Raw genomic sequence first — 26,139 nt, forward strand, 5'->3', positions numbered from 1 at the left:
TGCACAGGACAGTTTGATCAGGACTTCCTGACTTGTATTAAACATTCTATTGGCTTTGCTGATTGGAGCATATCAAGTGTTAATGCGAAGGTTCTTGTTGGGTGTAGCTCAACTTCAGCTGTAGCTATTTGGACAGCAATCATACCCATGTTAATTGCCTCAGTGGGCTGTGTTTAAATGTGGGGAAAGTTATAAACACAAAAAGCAAGATGCCAAGAGTACAGAAAACATTTTACTTTCAATTTTCTCAAACCCTGAGCATGTGGTTTAAGTGAGACTTTATAACCGATTAGGTGGCCTATAAATGCCACCTAGAGACAATAAAAAAATTTACACAATGTACATAGCACTAATTCCCAGAGTACTTTTGAAAATAACAGTTCCTTTCTGACAAAACCACATGTACACGTTTCAATCGCTGCAGTTAAAGTACATCAACCCCCTCATTTTAAACAAACCATGCGGACATTTTCTATTCACTTATCTAATGAAAGTGAAAATTTAAGAATTGATAAGACAGCACGGTTTCTGCAGCAAAATGTGTAGTAGATACAGTAGATCTTCGGTGTACTGAAGCTTTTAAGTGTATGGCCATGAAGTCGATGAGTTGCTTTAACAAGCAGTCCGAAAGTGTAAACACAGCTTCAACCCATTTAAGGTCACATTACAGTTTGGATTAGAAGAGAGCTGGTGGAATGCCACTGCCAAACAGCAATCTCCACGAACTTGGGATCTTCCACTGCGCACGGGTCACGGTGTGCTGATCACTCTGAAGAGAAGCATTTTGATTAATTAAATAGATCAACCTCATTCAACTGCAGCATCCTGTGTCAATACTGTGCCTGAAAGTTACATCACCCAATGCAGTACAAGTCTTCCTTGAAACATTTTAAACGCCACATGCCAATAGGATACTGGTGTCAGCGCACAGAAATAAATTGGGGTCGTTAGCTTGAAGTTATTCACAGCCTGCTCAGGCAGAGGTTCTTTCCCAACTCTAGTCTATACAAGGCTTCACTCGAAGTTGTGCCCCTTGGTTCTTGGAGCAGAGGAGGCAGCATTAAATCCCTAAACACCAGCAGCACTAATACACTTCCCAGTAAATGGCAGGATAGCCAAGAAGTGGCACCGTACTGGTAGAGAAGCCATATTTGCCTTGAATACTGCCCTACACGAAGTCCCCAATTTGCTACATGCTATTCAGTTATAAATTTTCCCAGATCAATGAAATTCAACATCAAATGCTAACGTCGTGGATGTGGAAGAATCCGGCCTGTGTGAGGGAGAGGATAAGGAGTTTGAAGCTCAGCTTAGGTATAAACAAGATACAGATGTGGTTCAGTCTGAATGAGCAGCTAAAGAGAGGGATAAGCTCAAGGATGGAGGTTTGACGGGAGGAAGTTTCGAGGCTTTTGCAACTCAAAATGGAAAGATATATTGGCCTTGGAGGGGGTGCAGCACAGATTCACCAGAATTATACCAGGGCTTAAAGGACAGGTTGCATCAAATTTAGCTTGTGCTCCCTTGAAGTTAGATGGCCGAGGGCAAAAAGGACATCTGGTTAAGGAGATCCCACCATTCACCAAGGTCCCAATGAAATTCAAGGAGCGAGAAAGAAACAGGAACGACAGAGAAGGAGGGTGAATTAGAGTCAAATCAAGTACAGAAAGAGAAATAATGAGGGAAAGAAAGATTGGATTGAGAGAGAGAGAGGAAAAAGAGGGGAAAAGTAATAGTTTAAATTGTTCCCTTTCTGGGCCAGAGAAGCTTGATTGGCATTTCATTAACAAATATCACATCGTTAAAAGGGTACTTGTGCTGTTAATTACCAGCCCTAACTTTCTGCGGTGAGTTTAACAGGCAATTAATGTGCAAATCCAGCAAGTTCTTAAAAATAACAGGGAGGCTGAGGACGAGATGCTGTTTGTGTGAAGCAAACATCAGAGCAGCATAAATCGAGCAGCAAGTTCTGGAGATTCACAATTCACTGTATCTCTTCATCCCCTGAGCTTGCTGGCTGATTTGCACATTAAATGTGTGCGTCGTGAAGTCACCGTTACTTCTCCAGGAAGATTTGGCTCATTGTATTTAAAATACACAACTGCACCAATTTGATATCCCTGCTAAGAATGGATTTCTTTTTAATCAAATATTTCATTACACCAAAAATAAGAGAAACAACCGCAGTCGCTATAGCTAATGTTCAAACAATCTCGGGGATCACATTTAACAGCTACACCTCGGCAGAAATGGCATCACTTACTGTTTTTTCTATTAACTGCATCCAGTCATTCAGGAAGTTGAGAAGGTTGAATGCATCAGGGATATTATCCCCTTCGGAACAGAAAATCAGGAGCACTGACAATGGGATTTCTTCAGTGCAACTACACACAAACAAAATAAGCAAGGCAGTTAGCGAACAAAGTGTAGAAATATTTCTCTTTACTATAAAACTCAGAATTTCTTAGTACTATCTATCTATCTATCCACAAGAGAATTCGGTCCTTTAGGTCTTCACTGTTGCCGTGTTGACCAGAGACTGCTCAAAGCACTAATCAATGCTCCAAGTATTTTGTATGTTGTGTTGAGCCAGCTTTTAAACACTCGCAGGTAGTTTTGTTACAAAGTGCTCCCTCTGGTGACCCAGCTGCGCACTGCTGAAACTCAGCTGGAGAGAGCAGTGACTGAGCACAACCGGCAGTCCATGGCGTAGGTTTGAACCAGGTCTCATTGTTGGGACCTCTCGACACTTGGGGAGCCGACAGGCAGCCCCGAAATATACACATCACGTGGTCAGCTGGTAAACGAAGGAACATACCCTCGCAACAGGGCTGTCTCTGAACAAAACATTCTCCAAAAAGGGAGTAACTGAAGTTTTCCTAGTCTTGCATTGGAATCCACTTGTCTTACTGTTTCAGAAAGAAGGGCGCCAGCTGTCCTATCTCTTCCAACATTCATGCATTTATTTTCAACCTTAGTTTAGTGAGATTTCCCTGTCTGAGATAAAGCTGTGGATGAGCTAAAATTTCCCACAATTCATCATGAAGATCAATGCCATTGTTTTCAGTCGCACCAAAACACTTTTTCCTTCCCCTCCACCCTGGCTGCTCAATCAGGCCAAACCACACTGCACACAGCCTCAGCGCACTGTTCAATCCAAAGCCGAGCTTCAGACCCTGCCTGTACTCTATTCACTGCCAAGATTACTTCCTTCCAAAAGGGCACATGGTTTGTCTCCATCTTGTGTGCCAGCTGTGGCTCAGTGGGTAGCACCCTCGCCTCCGAGTCAGAAGGTTGAGCGTTCAAGTCCCACTCCAGCAACATGAGCACAAAAATCTAGGCCGACACTCCAGTGCAGTGCTGAGGGAGTGCTGCACTGTCGTCTTTCAGATGAGACATTAAACCGAGGCCCTGTCTGCTCTCAGGTGGATGTAAAAGATCCCATGGCACTATTTCGAAGAAGAGCAGGGGAGTGATCCCCGGTGTCCTGGCCAATAGTATCCCTAAATCAACATAACAAAAACAGATTATCTGGTCATCGCATTCCGGTTTGTGGGAGCTTGCTGCGTTTCCTACATTACAACAGCGACGACACTCAAAGTACTTCATTGACTGTAAAGCGCTTTCGGACGTCCAGTGGTCGTGAAAGGCTCTATATAAATGCAAGTCTTTTTTACCTTACCCACTGAATACCCATCTCGCTCACCCCCTAGACTTCTAAGCTTTTGGTCACCTTTCCTAATCCTCCTGGAAAGGCTCTCATTTCTTCAAAAGGTTCTTTTCTACGTTAAAGTACTATAGTAAGCTGGGTATTCTGCAGCGAGTGACTCACCTCCCAACTCCCCAAAGCCTTTCCACCATCTACTTGGCACAAGTAAGGAGTGTGATGGAATACTCACCACTTGCCTGGATGAGTGCAGCTCCAACAACACTCAAGAAGCTCGACACCATCCAGGACAAAGCAGCCCGCTTGATCGGCACCCCATCCACCATCTTAAACATTCACTCCCTCCACTGTGGCTGCAGTGTGTACCATCTACAAGATGCACTGCAGCAACTCGCCAAGGCTTCTACGACAGCACCTCCCAAATCCTTGACCTCTACCACCTAGAAGGACAAGGGCAGCAGGCGCATGGGAACACCACCACCTCCAAGTTCCCCTCCAAGTCAAACACCATCCTGACAAGGAAATAGATCACCGTTCCTTCTTGGTGGCTGGGTCAAAATGCTGGAACTCCCTACCTAACAGCACTGTGGGAGTATCCTCACCACATGGACAGCAACGGCCCACCACCACCTTCTCAAGGGCAATAAATGCTGGCCTTGCCAACGACGCCCACATCCCATGATTTAATTTTTAAAATATATAAATCCGGCACTCTTAGGCAGCCCCAAGTTCCTGCGTGTACATCACCCTAGAATGCAAGTTAATGCACAGTGCATTCCAGGGCTTACAATCCAGTAGCGGAAGCTTTGCAAATCAGAACCCAAGTAGCAGGTTGTACCAGCTTGATTTGTTTCAGTCTTGAACATGTTGTGGGGTAAACCAAAGCGATCAGCCAGCATGTTTGGAACCGAATTTCAGTTAAATTCCGTCCCTCTAGTTCCAATGGTGCAGGGTATCAAGAGATCTCAGTATAACTTGTGCCACACTGCACCCTGCAGAGTTACACAGCAAAACTTCATCCTCAGTTTGTGAGCATCACCAGGACCCAGGTCTAGCACCGCAGACATATCAAAACTCCTACCTGTCACTGTAGAGCGATTTTGTGATGCCCCCTCCTGGGATGTAGATCTCCTGCTCCACCTCACTAATGCCAGGGAAGGCCGCTACCCTTTCCAGCTCTTTCCATTTGAGGGTCTGGAACTTGTCTCCCACAATGGTCTGCAGAGCGGGTGTTGCCAAATATCGTAGCGGAGTGCTGTGAAGATCATAGAAAGTTACAGCACGGAAGGAGGCCATTTCGGCCCATCGTGTCCACGCCAGCCAACAAAGAGCTATCCAGCCTAATCCCACTTCCCAGCTCTTGATCCGTAGCCCTGCAGGTTACAGCATCCCAAGTGCACAACCAAGCACTTTTTAAATGTGGTTAGGGTTCCTGCCTCTACCACCCTTTCAGGCAGTGAGTTCCAGACCCCCACAACCCTCCGAGTGAAGAAATTTCCCCTCAAATCCCCTCTAAACCTTCCACCAATTACTTTAAATCTGTGCCCCCTGGTTTTTGACCCCTCTGCTAAAGGAAATGGGTCCTTTCTATCCACTTTATCTATGCCCCTCATAATTTTATACACCTCAATAAGGTCTCCCCTCAGCCTCCTCTGTTCCAAGGAAAACAGACCCAGCCTATCCAGTCTTTCCTCATAGCTAAGATTCTCTACTCCCGGCAACATCCTTGTAAATCTCCTCTGTACCCTCTCTAGTGCAATCACATCTTTCCTGTAATGTGGTGACCAGAACTGCACGCAGTACTCTAGATGAAGCCTAACTAGTGTTTTATACAGTTGAAGCATAACCCCCCTGCTCTTGTATTCTATGCCACGGCTAATAAAGGCAAGCATTCCGTATGCCTTCTTAACCACCTTATCTACCTGGCCTGCTACCTTCAGGGATCTGTGGACATACACTCCAAGGTCCCTTTGTTCCTCTACACCACTCAGTGTCCTACCATTTAATGTGTAATCCCTTTCCTTGTTAGCCCTCCCCAAATGCATTACCTCTCACTTCTCCGGATTGAATTCCATTTGCCACTGTTCTGCCCACCTGACCAATTTATTGATCTCTTCCTGTAGTCTACAGCTTCCTTCTTCAGTATCAACCACACAGCCGACTTTACTATCATCTGCAAACTTCTTAATCATACACCCTATATTCAAATCTAGATCGTTGATATTTACCACAAAAAGCAAGGGACCTAGTACTGAGCCCTGCAGAACCCCACTGGAAACAGCCTTCCAGTCACAAAAACACCCATCAACCATTACCCTCTGCTTCCTGTCTCCGAGCCAGTTTTGAATCCAACTTGACACTTTGCCCTGGATCCCATGGGCTTTTAACTTCGTGACCAGCCTGCCATGTGGAACCTGATCAAAAGCCTTGCTAAAGTCCATATACACTACATCAAATGCACTACCCTCATCTACTCTCCTTGTTACCTCCTCAAAAAATTCAATCAAGTTTGTCAGACACGATCTTTCCTTAACAAATCTGTGCTGACTATCCTTGATTAATCCGTGTCTTTCTAAATGAATATTTATCCTGTCCTTCAGAATTCTTTCCAATAATTTTCCCACCACAGAGGTTAGACTGACTGACCTGTAATTACTCGGTCTATCCTTTTCTCCCTTTTTAAACAAGGGTACCACATTAGCAGTCCTCCAGTCCTCCGGCACCACACCTGAAGCCAGAGAGGATTGAAAAATGATGGTCAGGGCCTCTGCTATTTCCTCGTTTGCTTCACTTAACAGCCTGGGATACATTTCATCCGGGCCTGGGGATTTATCCACTTTTAAAGCTGCTAAACCCCTTAATACTTCCTCTCTATGTTTATTTCATCTAATATTTCACACTCCTCCCCCGATAGCAATGTCTGCTTCGCCCCTCTCCTTTGTGAAAACAGACGCAAAGTATTCATTAAGAACCCATTAAGATGGAACGCAATTTCTAAAGTGTTTGACTGCATTGGTAGAATTTTAAGTTTCATGCTGACTTTCCTTTAATACAATTTAACAAGAAATTAAGAAGCATACGCCCTTTCTCATGTGTTATACAGGTGTTAGAGCAAGCACAGTTAAATATAACCCCCTGCCCATCACCTCCTACTACTTGTCCACTAGGAAGAACTATGTCCACTTCTAACCTTTCCAAACACCCACAATCAGAAAGGTCTCCAGCTAAAAACACTTTCCACCCTCAACTTGTGTGACAGTTTGAAACTCTATACAATTTGGATTTGTGAATAAATTAATATGCAACAGTTCTTGCAAGGTGAAGGCTAATTAAAAGTAAGTGAAATGCATCTAAGAAAAAAGAGAGATACTCACAGGATTTCCAGACACACAATTTTAGATTATTAGGTTCTTGGTTATCACAACACTGTCTAAAATCTACAATACACTAAATAATCCCAAACAGCCTTGTAACAAGAGTAAATATGGACAACATTTAACTAAACTAACAGCAGTACAAGAATGTCAGAAACAGCAGACACTTGTTAATTGTTTAACTTGCTCTTACAGACTTGTTCCTATCTCTAAATACAAAGCAGTCCACTACTGCCCCTCCCCCCCTCAGGATAAGGGGTCAGCAATTTAAGACTGAGATGAGGAGGAATTTCTTCACTCAGAGGGTTGCGAATCTTTGGAATTTTCTACCCCAGAGGATGCTCAGTTGCTGAGTATATTAAAGACTGAGATCGATAGATTTTTGGACTCTAGGGGAATCAAGGGATATGGGGATTGGTTGGGAAAGTGGATTTGAGGTCGAAGATCAGCCATGATCTTACTGAACGGCAGAGCAGGCTCGAAGGGCCGTATGGCCTACTCCTGCTCCTAATTCTTACATACTAGTAAAATCAGACCACAAATCAGTAGAAAGGCTGAAAGCTTTCACATAATTATATACAGACTCCTAGATTACTAGTTAGTATACACGCAAACTTGATTAATTTTTTTGCTGGAAATCACAGATGGAATGCTAAGCTTTGCTAGATTGCTTTGACATTTTGAATGCTGGTGCTGTATACATTTCTATCCTGCTCGTGAAGAAGCTTGTTCAAAGAAACCCGATTAGAAATTAGGCAGAAACTGTTGTCCTCTCCTGAAGATGCTGACTCTTACCGAGGTGCAGTTCCACAAGTGACACCAGCCCTCTGGTAGCTCACCCCACCACCCCAAGTGACTAATCTTTTACATGCGAGCTTAGCCAAGTGTCAGCAAGTGATTCAACCATGGGGATATCACAACTGATCCTGCTCTTCCCAGCTGTGGGCAGTTAAATAACCATCAGGAGCAGGATCTTTGCTGATTCATTCCACCCTGCACCCCGCCCCCCCGCCTTCACAGTCCAGACACACCTAGGCCAACTGAAGTGGCCCTGGGCAGCACTTGCTGAGACCAGCTAACACAGCACAGAGCTAGGATCAGACCTGATCTCCTTGGCTCAGTACTACACCATTCACCCACTGAATGTTTGAAAACCTAATTTTACCATTGTTAAAGTCAAAAGTTGTTGCTGCTGAACCTACCCAACGAGCTGCTGGTCTACACGGTGGTGGGCGTGGCTGCTGGACAGGACCACGACTCTACTGAATTCACGCTCTTTGATCCAAGAAAGGAGTTGCTGTCGGAATGAGCGGTGTTTACCCTATAAAGGGCAGATGAAACTCTGGTTATTACACAGAAATTACAGCACAGAAACAGGCCATTTGGCTCAACAGATCTGTGCCGGTGTTTATGCTCCTCACGAGCCTCGTCCCACCCCACTTCATCTAACCCCATCAGCATATCCTTCTATTCCTTTCTCCCCCATGTACTCATCTAGTTTCCACTTAAATGCATCTATCCTACTCCTTGTGGTAGTGAGTTCCACATTCTAACCACTCTCTGGGTAAAGTTGTTTTAGGGAGTTTAACACCCTGCTTATTTTAGTTAAAATAAAACAGATCGATACTAAAGGAAGGAATGAAACTCTTTCCACCCCAAGTAATAGATCAGAAGACAGGTTTGGATGAACAAAAGCTCATTCGGTCTCATCCTTCCAAAAGAGCAACCCTACCATTTCTCCAATGAAACGCTTCGCTGTTTCTTAAATGAGGCCAATGTCCTGACTTCAAAAGGAATGGGTTTCCTGTATCTAAAACATTATTACATTCTGAAATGAGAATGATTCAATGCACTGCCTTTTCATTTAAGGACAGGAGAGGTGTTGCTACTATAACCACCAGGTCTTTAACACGAGGGCAAACTGTATTCAATCATCTGAATGTCCAACTTCATCAGAACAATCACCACCTTGCTCTCAAACATTTGACATGGTGAATGGCAGATCACAATCAATTTTTGTTTGAAAGCAAGTCTTTTACAGTTTGGTTTAGAGACAGAATGCCAAATTATAAAGCTCAGAATGGTCAGGCAGTGAAGGGAACAGGGCAGCACAGTATACATAAAAATCCTACACATCCCAATTCACTAGCAGATTGCCTATGGTGTTGTTCACAGGTCGTCTGGGGGTTTAAGTATGCCTTTGCTGTTTAGCTGTGTTTAACCTGCCCTGCATCTTTAAAAACTACTGGACAAGTGGTTTAAATAGACATTCGGAGATCGGTTAAAAGCTAATTGCTGGGGAAGCTTCTTTAGATTGGCAGTTACTTGTAAATCCCTGACTCCTGCTCTTCGGGATCAGAAAACAAAATAGAACAAGGAATGACTTGCTTGTCTTGTTTTGGTTTAGATGGCATATGCAGTCGAGCTGTACGCCACCATCTTTGGCCAGGACACCGGGGATAACTCCCCTGCTCTTCTTCGAAATAGTGCCATGGGATCTTTCACGTCCACCTGAGGGAGCAGACGAGGCCTCAGCTTAACATCTCATCCGAAAGGCAGCACCTCTGACAGTGCAGCACTCCCTCAGCACTGCACTGGGAGTGTCAGCCTAGATGTTGTGCTCAAGTCTCAGGAGTGAGACTTGAACCCACGACCTTCTGACTCAGGCGAGAGTGCTCCCCACTGAGCCACGGCCGACACCATTCTTTCTCATACTATAGACACTCTGAAAAGTGACATATGTACACTTCAGTAAAGTGCAGTAACAATATTCAGTAATAAGCACAAGTGTGTTTGGTAAGTAATATATAAAAATATGCTACCAACACATGTAGCATGGCCAGGAGAGATCTCGGGTTTAATTTCTATTGTTAGTTAATCTCAGCCAGGATGGCAGTGCAAAAATTACAATTGGCCAGTATGCCCGCTGGTTCCTGTCTAAACGATCCAGTGTGTGGATGTTGAGTGTATAAGAACAGAGCTCACTTGTGATGATGCCAATTAGCTCACAATGTGAAGAATGGCCATTTGGGCGAGGCAATGGGAGGGTGCCAGCTCCCAGTCTATGCCATAATGAGTCGATGACTTTACGAAACAGAAAAAAAAAGAGTAAAATAAAATGCCTATTCTGTAGCCATGGTATCATTCGTTTTGGCGATGGTGAACACAAGTAACAGTGCATGAATGGACGGATGAAACACATTGCTAGGGAATATCATTCTAACTGGCACTGCACTTCTGATGTGGTGGGGCCTGTAACCGTCATTAACTTTGTCCGTGCACATCTGCCCAAAGCCTGAAAAGACATTCAAACCAAAAGGTTCCAGAGATGGTCAGATGTCAAAACGCAGAGCAACAGAGTTTGGGCTTTCTCCCAACACTTCTGAATTCTGCTCACGTTAAAAGGCATATTCCATTAGCGGACCGAGTCTGTTATGAACTGTGAACTGGATAGTGTGCCCTTGGAATTAACAATATTTCCAATTGCTGGATCGACTGCATTTAGGATGTCCAGCAGATTCTTCTCATTCATGTGAAAGGCACAAATACCACATCATACCAATGCAGACTGGTTAAAATAACATCAGGCTGAATAATACTTGGAAGCAGTGGGACAAAGAAAGATATTGAGACTTAAAAAATAAAAATAAATTCAACCACAAGGAGAGAAAATCTTTCTTTAGAATGCGTTTTACAGTTTGATAAGTGACAGGATTTCGGAATGAAACAAACTTTCCATGAATTTCACAATACAATATTGTACGTGGATGACGTCAATTTCCAGGCGTTCCGAACATGAAGTTCGGATCTCTAGCCAGAAAAGCAGGAGATAATTCTCCAGTACCAAAACAGTTCCAAGGTCTCAGAAGTCCAAGCTGTTTAATCAGCCACGATTAGTCACAATGGTGTCATCCAGGTCTCACATACTTGCTGAATGCCTTGATGCAATTCCATACGTGCTGAAACAAAGTCTCTATATGGAAACTAATTTTCAGTTCCATCAACTTGTCCCAGACGACTCATCTCCCATTTTCATATTTGGTGAGGGCAAACAGCTTCATTTAAATTCCCACTGTTTTAAAACACCATTGAACAAAGACAGAAATCTCCCTAGTTAGTTACAGTGAATACCTGAACAATTGGGGAACGAATCTGCAGGACTGCCAACTTCTGCTCTGCCGATGCATAAACTGTAAGAGAGAGAGAAAATCAACAGGCTACCAAATTATCACATTGAAGTTTTCGCAGTTATAGGAACCAGTTTATTTATAAATACCACATCCTCAAGAAAAAAAACTTCCATTCCTGTCAGGAAAATGAGCAACACCTCGGACTACTCCTTTGCAATTAGAACAAGAAACCAATTTCTGGATGTAATTATAATAACTACATAATAACTGTAATTAAAATGGCTGCCTTTTGAAGCCATACAAAGAGGTCTGCTCCAGAGAAAAATACTTGCAAAGAAAAATTTGCATTTATATAGGACCATAGGAACAGGAGTAGGCCATTCAGCCCCTCGAGCTTGTTCAGTCATTCAATTAGATCATATCTGATCTGTATCTTAACTCCATCTACCCACCTTGGTTCCATATCCCTTAACACCTCTACCTAACAAAAATCTATCAATCTCAGTTTTGAATTTTATTAACTGATCCAGCCTCACAGCTTTTTTTCCCGCCCGGGGGGGGGGGGAAGAAAAGAGAAAAGAGAGCTCTAGATTTCCACTACCTTTGTGTGAAGAAGTGCTTCGTGACAGCACCCCTGAACAGCCTAGCTCTAATTTTAAGGTTATGCCCCCTTGTTCTGGCCTCCCCCACCAGAGGAAATAGTTTCTCTCTATCTATCCTATCAAATCCTTTAATCATCTTAAACACCTCAATGCGATCACCCCATAATCTTCTATACTCAAGGGAATACTTGACTAGTCTATGCAACCTGTCATCATTTAACACTTTTAGCCCCAGTATCATTCCGGTGAATCTGCACTACATCCCCTCCAAGGCCAATATATCCTTTCCAAGGTGTAATGCCCAGAACTGAACACAGTACTCAAGGTGCAGTCTAACCCGAGCTTTATACAACTGTAGCATAACTTCCACCCCTTTGTATTTCAGCCCCCCTGGAGATAAAATGTTAACCGTTTAAATTAGTTTTTGTACTTGTCCATTAGTTTTTAGTGATTTCTGTGCTTGGGCCCCTAAATCTCACTGCTCTTCCACAGTTCCCAGCTTCTCACCATTTAGAAAATACTCTGATCGATCTTTCTTGTGGATGACCTCACACTTCCCTACATTGAACTCCATCTGCCAAAGGTTTGCCCACTCACTTGTCCTGTTGCAACTTTGTGGTCTTAGGTACACTACTTACTGTGCTACCTAACTTAGTGGTGCCTTTAATGTTTTCAGGATGTCCTAAAGTGCTTTACTGCCAATGAAGTACTTTTGAATTGTAGTCATTGTTCGTAAAGGTAAAGGATTTCCTTTGTTGCCTTCTGTTTCAGCTGGGAGGACAGGGCTGGCTGGGCTGAGCTAACATAGGCTCTGTTAACACGGAGTGGCCACACTGGAAGTTTAGTGAGGCACTGTCAAAACTCAAGAATTGAGGGCAGGTAAGTCTAAGTCATGGACCTAAACTTGTGGAACGAACCCCTAAGATGCATCAGCTCCTCGAGTCTCATTCCTCAATACCTTTTGCATCCACTGCAGAAAATGGATTTGCAAGATGTAACTAAATATATTGAAGTCAGGTGTAATTAAGTGATGAGAATTTATATTTATTAAAGCGTCAGATAACAAACTCCCCCAAAAGACTATCAAAGAAGGACTTGTATTTCTATAGCGCCTTTCACGACCACCCGATGTCCCAAAGCGCTTCACAGCCAATGAAGTACTTTTTGGAGTGTAGTCATTGTTGTAACGGAGGAAACGCGGCAGCCAATTTGTGCACAGCAAGCTCCCACAAACAACAATGTGATAATGATCAGATAACCTGTTTTTGTGATGTTGATTGAGGGATAAATATCGACCTGGACACCGGGGATAACTCCCCTGCTCTTCTTCGAAATAGTGTCACGGGATCTTTTACGTCCACCTGAGCGCAGACGGGGGCCTCGGTTTAATGTCTCATCGAAAGATGACACCTCCGACAGTGCAGCACTCCTTCAGTATTTTTTTTTTAAAGAAAAGGTAAAGGCCAATGAGCTCTTTTTTGATAGACTTGACCGACCGCCTAACTCTATACCTTAATGCTCTCTCTCAACACATCCAATTGCCTCTCAAACGGACTTACACTGTTTCACATTTTGTGCAAGACTCCCCTGCGTGGTGCTAACTTCCTCATTTAAATGTGTGTTTCTAGTGTTTTAATCGCTTACTATGGTGAACAATTTGCCTCAACCAGTTTTATTCTTCCCTTTCATAATCTTAAAACTTTCATCACATGGAAGTTTGTTTTCCAAAAAAAATTACTCAATGTAAATTCCTAAATACTGAGATCATGTCAGAGTTCTTCCCTCTCGTTCTCCTCAATGCAAAAAGCCACTCACCCTCAGAGCTGATGCACATTTCTGCTGAATTCTCTGAAGTTGTTGCATATGGATTGTTTCCCACCACCGGAAGAAGACAGTCACTGTGGATATAACCAACCCGTGGCAAACTGAGTGTAGAGATGATCAGATCCACTGCTAGCTGACCAACGTTACCCACAGACACAACTGGCTGCAACATCAAAAAGATCAGTTAATTGAAAATTATATCAAATTACACTTCTGCTGCATTCTGCCACACAACTAAACTGATCCATTATATGATCAAGGAAATAAAGTTCATTGGGTTCCTAACATTGTAATTACTTTACCCCCCACTCGGCACACCATTGCCACAAAACTCACGAGACATGTGGCCAACATAGAAACGTAGAAGATAGGAGCAGGAGTAGGCCATTCGGCCCCTCGAGCCTGCTCCACCATTTAATGAGATCATGGCTGATCATCCAAATTCAGTACCCTGTCCCTGCTTTCTCCCCGTATCCCTTGATCCCTTTAGCCTTAAGAAATATATCTAACTCCTTCTTAAATATATTTAATAAGTTGGCCTCAACTGCCTTGTGTGGTAGAGAATTCCACAGGTTCACCACTCTCTGGGTGAAGAAATTCCTCCTCATCTCTGTCCTAAGTGGCTTACCCCTTATCCTTAGACTGTGACCCCTGGTTCTGGACTCCCCCGCCATCGGGAACATCCTTCCTGCATCTAGTCTGTCTAGTCCTGTTAGAATTTTATAAGTTTCAATGAGATCCCCTCTCATTCTTCTAAACTCTAGCGAACATAAGCCTAATCGACTCAATCTCTCCTCATACATCATTCCTGCCATCCCAGGTATCAGTCTGGTGAATCTTCGCTGCACTCCCTCCATGGCAAGAACATCCTTCCTCAGATAAGGCGACCAAAACTGCACACAATACTCAAGGTGTGGTCTCACCAAGGCCCTGTACAACTGCAGCAAGACATCCTTGCTCCTGTACTCGAATCCTCTTGCTATGAAGGCCAACATACCATTTGCCTTAACCGCCTGCTGCACCTGCATGCTTACCTTCAGCGACTGGTGCACAAGGACACCCAGGTCTTGTTGCACTTCCCCTTCTCCCAATCTATTGCCGTTCAGATAATAATCTGCCTTCCTGTTTTTGCCACCAAAGTGGATAACCTCGCATTGATCCACATTATACTGCATCTGCAATGCCTCTGCCAATGCAGTGTACACTGAATGCAAAGATAGCAGCAATGAGGCCTTAGACTTACCAACTTATTTTCCACATATTTGGATACAAAACATCCCATCTTCATGTGGTGCTCACTGCTTCTCTCCCCTCAGTTGCATCCACCAGGCATACACTTGACAGTGGGGACATACTTTGCAGGAATATCACGAGTGTCAAACTGCATCCCACCACCTTATCCCGTTTTTTTCTTCTCCCTACCCACCCGTTTTCAATTGCCATCACCCAAGCTTCAGCAGCCGAAATGGTGCAATAGTTCAGTTTGCAAAGTATGGCTCTCTGTACTGATCCCTGGGTAGGGCCACAGGCAATCTCAGGGTTTTTCCCCCTACATGAGAATTTATTTTTGGGGAGGTGGTTCCGGGAGGGGGGAGGCTGCATGGGGGAAAGTGAGTGAGTGTTAATTATGTAGTGGAATTGGTAGAGGAAATATATACACAATGTGGGACTGATAGCGAGAGCAGTATGGCGAGTGTAACTGAATGGAGCCCTTCAGGTATCCAAGATAATTATACAGGAAACTTTCGATTAACCGGCCCCTAATTAACCGGAACGCTCTATCCACCGGCAAAATTCAGGAGTCGGTTCAGGTAACTTTTTTTTTTATTTTTTACTTTGAGTTACTTTTTTTTACTCCATTTGTTGCTGTGCAAGGGTGTAGCTGAAGCTGTTGCTAAGCTACAGAGACGCTTGCAACTTGTGCCGATTGTTTTGAGCAACAGGGTTTGTTGCTTTATACGGAGCTCTGAGCTCCGTATCTTTTACTATAGCGTTCGGTTATCCGGAATTGTTGATGAACCGGCACCACGTCGGTCCCGTCCGTGCCGGATAGCAGAAAGTTTCCTGCAGTTAGATTACAGGGGTGGCATGATCTGGAATTAAGGGAATATTTTGTACTTACAGTCAACGTTCCCTGTAAGCTGTGTGATGTTCTGCACGGTCTGTTTATTTCAATGCGCGATCCCTTTACATTTTTGCGCATGCGCGGTATTTCCGATATAAAAGCTCGAGAGGCCTGTGCGGGACCTTGCAGATTACTGCGCGGCCGCGCAGCTTAGAGGGAACATTACTCAGTGCTTTAGGCAGAATCTATGTTGAAATTCAAGATTAGATTAGATTGGATAAGTGGATGAAAGAAAATTGGTTTAAGTGATATGGGAACAGGGTGGATAAATGGAAGAACTGTTTGTTCATGTGGAGGGTCAACACCAGCCCTACTCAGGTCCCCTCCCTCACCTCTTTTTCCAGTATATTGATGACTGTATCAGTGCCGTTTCCTGCTCTCGCCCTGAACTAGATAATTTCATTCACTTTGCTTCCAATTTCCACCCTTCCCTCACCTTCACATGGTCCATCTCCGACTCTTCCCTTCCTCGACTTCTCCGTCTCCATCTCTGGAGATAGGTTATTGACAAACATTCACTACAAGCCCACTGACTCCCACAGCTACCTGGACTACACTTCCTCCCACCCCGCCTCCTGTAAGGACTCTATTCCATTCTCCCAGTTTCTCCGTCTCCGCCGCATCTGCTCCGACGATGCCACCTTCCACACTAGTGCTTCTGACATGTCTTCCTTTTTCCTCAACTGAGGATCCCCCTCTACTGTGGTTGACACAGCCCTTGACTGTGTCCATTCTATCTCCCGCACTTCTGCTCTCACCCATGCCTCTCCCTCCCGGAACCACGATAGGGTTCCCCTTGTCCTCACCTTTCACCCCACCAGCCTCCACATTCAACGGATCATCCTCTGCTATTTCCGCCACCTCCAACGTGATCCCACCACCAAACGCACCTCCCCCTCACCGCATTCCGAAGGGACCGCTCCCTCCGCGACACCCTAGTCCACTCCTCTATCGCCCCCAACACCCCTTCCCCTGGCACCTTGTGTGCAAGCGCAGGAGATGCAACACATGCCCTTATACCTCCCCCCCTTCCAGGACCCCAAACACCCCTTCCAGGTGAAACAGCGATTTACTTGTACTTCTTGCAATCTAGTATACTGTATTCGCTGCTCACGATGTGGTCTCCTCTGCATTGGGGAGACCAAACGTAGATTGGGTAACCGCTTTGCGGAACACCTCTGTTCAGTGGTAAGGGGGACCCCGAATTCCCGGGCGCCTGTCACTTTAATTCTCCGCTCCACTCAGACCTCACCGTCCTCGGCCTCTTGCACTGTTCCATGGAAGCTCAACGCAAGCTCGAGGAACCGCACCTCATCTTTTGATTAGGTCCTTTACAGCCTTCCAACTCAATATAGAACTCAACAATTTCAGATCATAACCTCAGCCCGTATCCTATATATATATTTTTTTATTTATCCACACCTTTTGTTTGTGTCTTTTCTTCTCCCCCACATGGCCGCTGTCTTTCATTCTGCCAGCGCAATTTACACTTCATCTAGAGCCATCCTTTGTTTCTTAACCTGTCCCATTACCATCTCCTTTTGCCTTGAATATCTCTTAATGTCTCTTAACCTCTCCTGCCTTCTATCCTATCACAGACCTTCCCTTTTGTTCTTTCATCCCCTCCCCCGTTTCCCAGCCCCTACACTTGTTTAAAAATCTGTTCCATTTCCAGCTTTTTTCCAGTTCTGATGAAAGGTCATCGACCTGAAACGTTAACTCTGTTTCTCTCTTCACAGATGCTGCCTGACCTGCTGAGTATCTCCAGCATTTTCTGTTTTTATTACCAACAAGAACTGGTTGGACCGAATAGTGAGTTTCCATGTTGTAGCTCCTATGTAGTTCCCTTAAAAAAAAAACCTACCCTTGAACGCTCGGTCCTTGCAAACTACCAAATGTCCAACCTCCCATTCCTCTCCAAAGTCCTTGAATGTCTTGTCACTTCCCAAATCCTTTCCCATCTTTCCCGCAACTCCATGCTTGCACCTCTCCAATCAGGTTTCCACCTCTGCCACAGTACTGAAATGGCGTTTATCAAACTCACAAATGACATCCTCATCCTTCTCAACCAGTCTGCAGCCTTTGACACGACACGGTTGACCACACTGTTGCCTAGCTGGGTGGGACTGCCCTTGCCCGGCTCCATTCTTATCTATCCAGTGGCAGCCAGCGAACCTCATACAATGGCTTCTTTTCCCGCTCCTGCACTGTTAGTTCCAGAATCCCTTAAGGATCTATCCTTGGCCCCCTCTTATTTCACATCTGTATGTTGCCCTTCAAATAGAAGAGAGTGAAAAAGAAAAATATTGTGGATGCTGGAAATCTGAAACAAAAACAGAAAATGCTGCAAAGTCAGGTCAGGCAGATCTGTGAAGAGGACAAGATATTTTAGGTGTGGACCTTTAATTCACAGGATGTGGGCATCGCTGGCAAGGCCAGCATTTATTGCCCATTCCTAATTGCCCTTGAGAAGGAGGTGGTGAGCTGCCTTATATAACTGAGTGGCAGTTAAGAGTCAACCACATTGCTGTGGTTCTGGAGTCACAGGGCGACAGATTTCCTTCACTAATGACAATCTATCCAGATTTAATGAACTGAATTTTAAATTCCCCAGTTGCTGTGGTGAGAGTTGAACTCATGTCTCCGGATCATTAGTCCAGGCCTCTGGATTACTAGTCCAGTAACATAACCACTATGCTACCGTACCCTACATCAGATAGAGGAGACTGTCATACCATAAAGCTGGGTTCATAGGATCATAGAATAGTTACAGCACAGGAGGAGGCCATTCGGCCCGTCGAGCCCGTGCCGGCTCTCTGCAAGAGCACTTCAACTAGTCCCACTCCCTCGCCCTTTCCCCGTAGCCCTGCAAAATAGAACTACAGTGAAGCCCAGCACCATCAGTGAAAGGCCAGGCTTTAAACCAGTACTTCAGGCATATTTTATACAGAATTACATTAACAGCACAGAAAGAGGCCATTTGGCCCCACAGGCCTGTGCTGGTGTTAATATGCTCCACAGCAGCCTCCACCCACCCCCTCTTCCTCTCAGCCCATCAGCAGAGCCTGGTGATCATTGATTGAAGGCACATTGCTCGAGGAAATCGTTAATAGGACTTCCAGCAAGAGAGCTCGATAATTAACAGGTGTCTTGTGTCATGCCCGGATTTCAAGGGTTAAGTTACGAGGAGAGATTACACAAATTAGGGTTGCATTCCCTGGAATTTAGAAGGTTAAGGGGTGATCTGATCGAAGTTTTTAAGCTATTAAGGGGAACTGATAAGAGAGAGAGAGAGAGAGAGAGAGAGAGAGAGAGAAAAACTATTTTCAATGGTTGGGGAGTCTAGGACTAGGGGGCATAGTCTAAAAATTAGAGCCAGACCTTTCAGGAGTGAAATTAGGAAACACTTCTAGACACAAAGGGTGGTAGAAGTTTGGAACTCTCTTCTGCCAACGGCAATTGATGTTAGATCAATTGTTAATTTTAAATCGGAGATTGATAGCTTTCTGTTAACCAAAGGCTTTAAGGGATACGGGGCAAAGGCGGGTATATGGAGTTAGGTCTCAGATCAGCGTGATCTCACTGAATGGCGGAGGAGGCTCGAGGAGCTGAATGGCCCACACCTGTTCCTATGTTGCACCCAGGGAGTGGTGAGAATGTGGAACTCGCTACCACAGGGAGTGGTTGAAGCGATGCATTTAAAGACAAGCATGAGGGAGAAGGGAATAGAGGGTTACGCTGATAAGAGTGAGATAAGGAAAGACGGGAGGAGGCTTGTATGGTGCATAAACGCTGACATCGACTGGTTGAGCCGAATTGCCAGTTTCTGTGCCGTATATCCTATGTAATCCTACAATCATCGAAATTTACAGCACAGGAGGCCATTCGGCCCATCGTGTCCACGCCGGCCCACAAAGAGCTCTCCAGCTGAATCCCACTTTCCAGCTCTTGGTCCGTAGCCTTGTAGGTTACAGCTCTTCAAGTACTTTTTTAATATGATGAGGGTTTCTGCCTCTACCACCCTTTCAGACAGTGAGTTCCAGACCCCCACCACCCTCTAGGTGAAAAAAATTCTCCTCAAATCCCCTCTAAACCTCCAACCAATTACTTTAAATCTCTGCTCCCTGGTTATTGACCTCTGCTCAGGGAAATAAGTCCTTCCTATCCACTCTATCCAGGTCCCTCAATTTTATGCACCTCAATGAAATCTCCTCAGCCTCCTCTGTTCCAAAGAAAACAACCCCAACCTCTCCAATCTTTCCTCATAGCTAAAACTCCCCAGGCCAGGCAACATCCTCGTAAATCTCCTCTGCACCCCCTCTAGCGCAATCACATCCTTCCTGTAATAAAAACAGAAAATGCTGGAAACACTCAGCAGGTTAGGCAGCATCTGTAGAGAGAGAAACAGAGTTAATGTTTCAGGTCGATGACCCTTCGTCAGAACTGGAAAAAGTTGGAGGTTTTTAAGCAAGTGTAGGGGCAGGGAGAGGGGGAGGGGAGGAAAGAACAAAAGGGAAGGTCTGTGATAGGATGGAAGGCAGGAGAGATTAAATGACAAAAGGGATGATGGTGCAAGGCAAAAGGAGATGGTAATGGGACAAGTTAAGAAACAAAAGATGACGCGAGATGAGGTATAAATGGCAATGGCAGAATGATCGACAGCTGCCATGAGAGAGATAAATAAAACGATAGAGGCCGAGAAAGAACAACTTGCATTTATATGGAGCCTTTCACAACCACCGGATGTCTCAAAGCACTTTTCCTGTAATGTGGTGACCAGAACGGCTCGTAATGTCGGCTAAATAGATTTTTGGACTCTAGGGGAATCAAGGGATGTGGGGATCGGGCGGGAAAGTGAAGTTGAGGTTGATGTTCAGCCAATGATCTTATTGAATAGCGGAGCAGGCTCGAGGGGGTCGTACAGCCTGCTCCTATTTCTTATTTTCTTAAAGGCGGCCAGATAGAAGGCCAGCGGCCGAGTTGACTCGCACTTTATTTGCCGGGGGGGGGGGGGGGCTAATGGAATGTTGGCCTTTATTGCAAAGGGTATAGAGTATAAAAGTAGGGAAGTTTTGATGCAACTTCACAGGGCACTGGTGAGATCGCAGCTGGAGTGCAGCGTACAGTTTTGGTCAGCATATTTAAGGAAGGATATACTTGCATTGGAGGCAGTATAGAGAAGGTTCACTAGGTTAATTCCTGAGATGAAGGGGTTGACGTATGACGAAAGGTTGTTCTGTTGGGCCTATACTCGTTGCAGTTTAGAAGAATGAGATGTGATCTTATTGAAACGTATAAGATTCTGAGGGGGATTGGCAGGGTAGATGCAGAGAGGAAACATAGAAGATAGGAGGAGTAGGCCATTCGGCCCCTCGAGCCTGCTCTGCCATTCAAAGAGATCATGGCTGATCATCCAAATTCAGTACCCTGTCCCTGCCCTCACTTCATATCGCTTGATCCCTTTAGCCTTAAGAAATATATCCAACTCCTTCTTAAAATATATTTAATGAATTGGACTCTACTGCCTTCTGTGGTAGAGAATTCCACAGGTTCAACACGCTCTGGGTGAAGAAATTCCTCCTCATCCCTGTACTAAATGGCTTACCCCTTATCCTTAGACTGTCACCCCTGGTTCTGGACTCCCCGACCATCAGGAACATCCTTCCAGCATCTAGTTTGTCTAGTCCTATTAGAATTTTATAAGTTTCAATGAGATCCCCGCTCATTCTTCTAAACTCCAGCGAGTACAAGCCCAATCGACCCAATCTCTCCTCATACATCATTCCTGCCATTCCAGGTATCAGTCTGGCGAATCTTCGCTGCACTCCCTCCATGGCAAGAACATCCTTCCTCAGATAAGGTGACCAAAACTGCACACAATACTCAAGGTGCGGTCTCACCAAGGCCCTGTACAACTGCAGCAAGACATCCTTGTTCCTGTACTCGAACCCTCTTGCTACGAAGGCCAACATACCATTTGCCTTCTTAACCGCCTGCTGCACCTGCATGCTTACCTTCAGCGACTGGTGCACAAGGACACCCAGGTCTCGTTGCACTTCCCCTTTTCCCAATCTATTGCCGTTCAGATAATAATCTGCCTTCCTGTTTTTGCCACCAAAGTGGATAACCTCGCATGGGGATATCTAGAACTAAGGGGGGGGGGGTGCATAGTTTCAGGATAAGGGGTCGCCCATTTAAGACGGAGAGGAGGAAAAATGTCTTCTCTGAAGGTCGTGAATCTTTGGAATTCTCTACCCCAGAGAGCTGTGGAGGCAGAGTCACTGAATATATTTAAGGCGGAGATTGACAGACATTTGAACTACAAGGGGTATTGGGGGGGGGGGGGAAAGAGAGCAGGAAGTGGTGTTGAGGCCAAGATTGGATCAGCCATGATCTTATTGAATGGCGGGGCAGGCTCGAGGGGCCGACTCCTGCTCCTGATGTTCTTGTGTAATCACACGCTGGGAAAACAAAGCTTGACGCTCTCCGAATGCGGATCCCTACCATGATAAGCGTGTAACCGCTCAGGTTTCCACAGGCAGGCCCGGTAGGAATGAACAGCGCGTTCTCCATGGCGGGACCCGGGGCGCAGCAACTTGACAACCGCCGCTGTCGCCTCCTGATGACGCAGTCGCTGATTTTGTGAAAAGCGGGCCGGGGTCCTTCCATTCCGAGCAGCGCACTAATGCAGTCACCGACAGGCCCCTTTAGGCCTTTATGTTAATTTTTTTGTTGAAAAAAAATGTAAAATTTTAATTAGAAGAAGCTCGCTGCAGCTGTTTCTTTCCAAATCCACCCCGAGCCACCCCGCTGGACGGGAATTTTTACATTTTTTTTAAAGAAAATTCAGGTGGTTGAAACGGGCGGGTTGGGGGAATTCCGCGCCAAAAGTTTCAAGCTGCTGCCTGCGCGACCGTTGGAGGGGGAGGGGCGTGGGGATAGAGGCGGAGCTTCGTGCGCGTTGGGAGGCGAGGCCAGGGATTGGTTGTCGTTGGGAGGAAAGGGGTGGAGCTTGTTGGGAGGAGGAGGTGGCGGGGCCTTTTCGCCGTTGGGAGAGGGGGCGGTGCTGATTGGCCGTTGCGTGGAGGGGCGGTTGCTGATTGGCCGTGGTGGGTGGAGGAGGCGATGCTGATTGGCCGTTGTTCGGGTGGGGGGTCGGTGGGCGGAGCTGACTGGCCGTTGGGAGGAGGGGGCGGAGCTGATTGGTCGTTGTAGGAGGAGACGAGGCAGAGCCTGGTTGCCTAGGGTGAAGGCAGGCGGACGGATGAGCAGTTGAGCCGAAATATCCGGTTAAATATTCCCTCCCACCGCCAACATCATGTCGCTGCCGCCAGACAAGGCTTCCGAACTCAAGCAAATCATTCACAACCAGCTTGCCCAGGTGAGCCGACCCTCCAAGGGAGTGCTGCACTGGCAGAGGAGCCATCTTTCGGATGAGACGTTAAACTGAGGCCCCGTCTGCTCTCTCAAGTGGATGTAAAAGATCCCATGGCACTATTTCAAAGAAGATCAGGGGAGTTCTGGTCAATATTTATCCCTCAACCAACATCACTAAAACAGATTATCTTGCCATTGTCACGTTGCGGTTTGTGGGAGCTTGCTCTGCATATTAAATGCATTTTATATTAAATAATCGAAGAAAGCAAGAACATTGCATTTATATCGTGTCTTTCGTAACCACAGGATGTCCCAAAGCGCGTCACAGCCAATTAAGTATTTTTTGAAGTATAGTCACTGTTGTAATGTAGAAAACTGCCGCAATCAATTCGCCCACAGACAACAGTCGGGTAAATGACGATATGTTTTTTAGTGATATGGTTGAGGGATCAGTATTGGCCAAAACTTCCCTTTTTTTATTGGTTGATAGGATGTGGGCGTCGCTGGCCCATCCCTAATTGCCCTCGAGAAGGTGGTGGTGAGCCGCCGCCTTGAACCGCGGCAGTCCGTGTGGCGAAGGTACTCCCACAGTGCTGTTAGGGAGGAAGTTCCAGGAATTTGACCCAGCGACGATGAAGGACTGGCGATATACTTCCAAACCAGGATGATGTGTGACTTGGAGGTGGTGGTGATCCCATGCATCTACTGCCCTTGTCCTAGGTGGAAGAGGTCGCGGGTTTGCAAGGTGCTGCCGAAGAAGCCCTGGCGAGTTGCTATGGTGCATCTTGTAGATGGTACCCACTGTAGTCACAGTGCACCGGTGGTGGAGGGTGTGAATGTTTAAGGTGGTGGATGGGGTGCCAATCAAGCGGGCTGCTTTGTCTTGGATGGCTATGCTATGCTATGGGATCTTTTACGTCCACCTCAGTTTAATGTCTCATCCGAAAGACGACCCCTCCGACAGTGCAGTGCTCCCTCAGTACTGAAGCAAAATACTGCGGATGCTGGAAATCTGAAATAAAAACAGAAAACGCTGGAAATACTCAGCAGGTCAGGCAGCATCTGTGGAGAGAGAGAAAGAGAGTTAACGTTTCATGTCGATCTTCTGACGAAAGGTCATCGACCTGAAATGTTAACTCTGTTTTTCTCTATCCACAGATGCTGCCTGATCTGCTGAGTATTTCCAACACTTTCTGTTTCTACTCCCGCAGCACTGCACTGGAGTGTCATAGAAGATAGGAGCAGGAGTAGGCCATTCAGCCCCTCGAGCCTGTTCCACCATTTAATGAGAGGAGTAGGCCATTCAGCCCCTCGAGCCTGTTCCACCATTTAATGAGACCATGGCTGATCACCCAAATTCAGTACCCTGTCCCTGCTTTCTCCCCATATCCCTTGATCCCTTTAGCCTTAAGAAATATATCTAACTCTTGTCAGCCTAGATTATGCGCTGAAGTCTCTGGAGTGGGACTTGAATTTACGACATTCTGACTCAATGAGCCACGGCTAAATGGAACTCAAAAATCCTGATGGAACTTCAGAAGTCCATAACCAGACTTTTAAATCCAACTTAGACTGATGGGCTGAAAGTCACTTCTTCTGTAAAATAGTGTTAAAGATTAAAGATCTGAGTTTAAGTGAACAATAGCAAAAATTGGAGTAGATATGTAAGATACCAATAACATAAGTTTCACGGTGCTATTAGAAGGATGATCCCAAAGGGCAGCACGGTGGCATAGTGGTTAGCACTGTTGCCTCACAGCGCCAGGGACCCGGGTTCGAATCCGGCCTCGGGTGACTGTCTGTGTGGAGTTTGCACATTCTCCCCGTGTTTGCGTGGGTTTCCTCCGGGTGCTCCGGTTTCCTCCCACAGTCCAAAGATGTGCGGGTTAGGTTGATTGGCTATGATAAATTGACCCTTAGTGTTAGGGGGATTAAATACGTGGGGTTACGGGGATAGGGTGGGATATGTGTTGGTGTAGGGGTTGCGGAGATCGGGTGGGATATGTGTCGGTGCAGGCTCGATGGGCCGAAATGGCCTCTATCTGCACTGTGGGGTTTCTGTGATTTCTGTGAAAGTACAAAGTTTTCTTTTTCAGTAATGCATTTTTAGTATTTTCTTAATTCTTTTCCCTTCTGTATTGGCTGCCTACTCTACGAAGAGAATGAGCTGGAGAGCTCCCTGGATCTATCTTGTGATGCCGTTAGGAGGTGTGTGAGAATAATGAAGGGCTGTCTGACTTGGAGTAAGAGAGGGTAAAGCACCTGTCATCTAGGTGCCTTCCCACAGCAATATCCTTGAGATTTAAAAAAACTTGCTGCAAAGGAATTGAGGGCTGTAGCTACATCCTGCTGGAACAGATCATGTATTAGAGGTCTGGTGGAACATGCTGTCTAGACGTACTCCCCTCAAGCTTTCTTCTTTCGAACAAATTTGTAAAAGCGTATACAGATTAACGCACAGAGGAAAATATTGGCACTCGTCTTTCTAGTACAAGTCCCTTTTTTGGAGTTGAGTGCTTTTTTTTTGGTTTCCATATGCTTTCTTACACATTGCGGATTTCGTCTTTCAGCAGCAGGTTAATTAAGATGAGTTTCAAACATCCAAAATTAAGAAACATCAGGAATCTACAGACCTGCATTAAAATATATAGGACCCTGGTAGACCTGGAGTATTGTGCACAGTTTTGGTCTCCTTACCTAAGGAAGGATATACTTGCCATAGAGGGAGTGCAACAAAGGTTCACCAGACTGATTCCTGGGATGGTGGGGGGCGGGGATTGTCCTATGAGGAGAGATTGAGTAGACTAGGCCTATATTCTCTAGAGTTTAGAAGAATGAGAGGTGATCTCATTGAAACATACAAAATTCTCTCAAGGGCTTGACAGGGTAGATGCAGGGAGGATGTTTCCCCTGGCTGGGGAGTCTAGAACCAGGGGTCACAGGCTCAGAATAAGGGGTTGGCCATTTAGGACTGAGACGAGGAGAAATTTCTTCACTCAGAGGGTGGTGAATCTTTGGAATTCTCTACCCCAGAGGGCCT

At 45.5% G+C, this 26,139-nt stretch overlaps 2 protein-coding genes across 2 annotated transcripts in view; one reads left to right on the top strand and one right to left on the bottom strand.

Annotated features, from left to right (window-relative positions):
* Nucleotides 1-214: 214 nt before the first annotated feature.
* Nucleotides 215-22,421, bottom strand: psmg2 (proteasome (prosome, macropain) assembly chaperone 2). Its single transcript, XM_085992323.1, has 7 exons — nt 22,227-22,421; nt 13,589-13,760; nt 11,173-11,231; nt 8,244-8,362; nt 4,749-4,922; nt 2,264-2,384; nt 215-769 (listed from the first exon to the last, which is right to left on the bottom strand). The coding sequence occupies exons 1-7, from the start codon at nt 22,389-22,391 to the stop codon at nt 677-679; spliced, it is 903 nt and encodes a 300-aa protein (XP_085848449.1). The 5' UTR covers nt 22,392-22,421; the 3' UTR covers nt 215-676.
* A 508-nt stretch (nt 22,422-22,929) lies between these two features.
* cep76 (centrosomal protein 76) overlaps nt 22,930-26,139 on the top strand; it is a 69,063-nt gene continuing 65,853 nt past the window's right edge. Inside the window, exon 1 of the mRNA XM_085992329.1 lies at nt 22,930-23,103. Coding sequence (XP_085848455.1) covers nt 23,041-23,103 — 63 coding nt within the window. The 5' untranslated portion in view covers nt 22,930-23,040. The remainder of the gene's footprint in view (nt 23,104-26,139) is intronic.

The sequence above is a fragment of the Somniosus microcephalus genome, chromosome 7 (genome assembly GCF_052327205.1).
Source record: "Somniosus microcephalus isolate GS21.2 chromosome 7, FLI_Smic_1.0, whole genome shotgun sequence".
Taxonomy (NCBI): domain Eukaryota; kingdom Metazoa; phylum Chordata; class Chondrichthyes; order Squaliformes; family Somniosidae; genus Somniosus; species Somniosus microcephalus.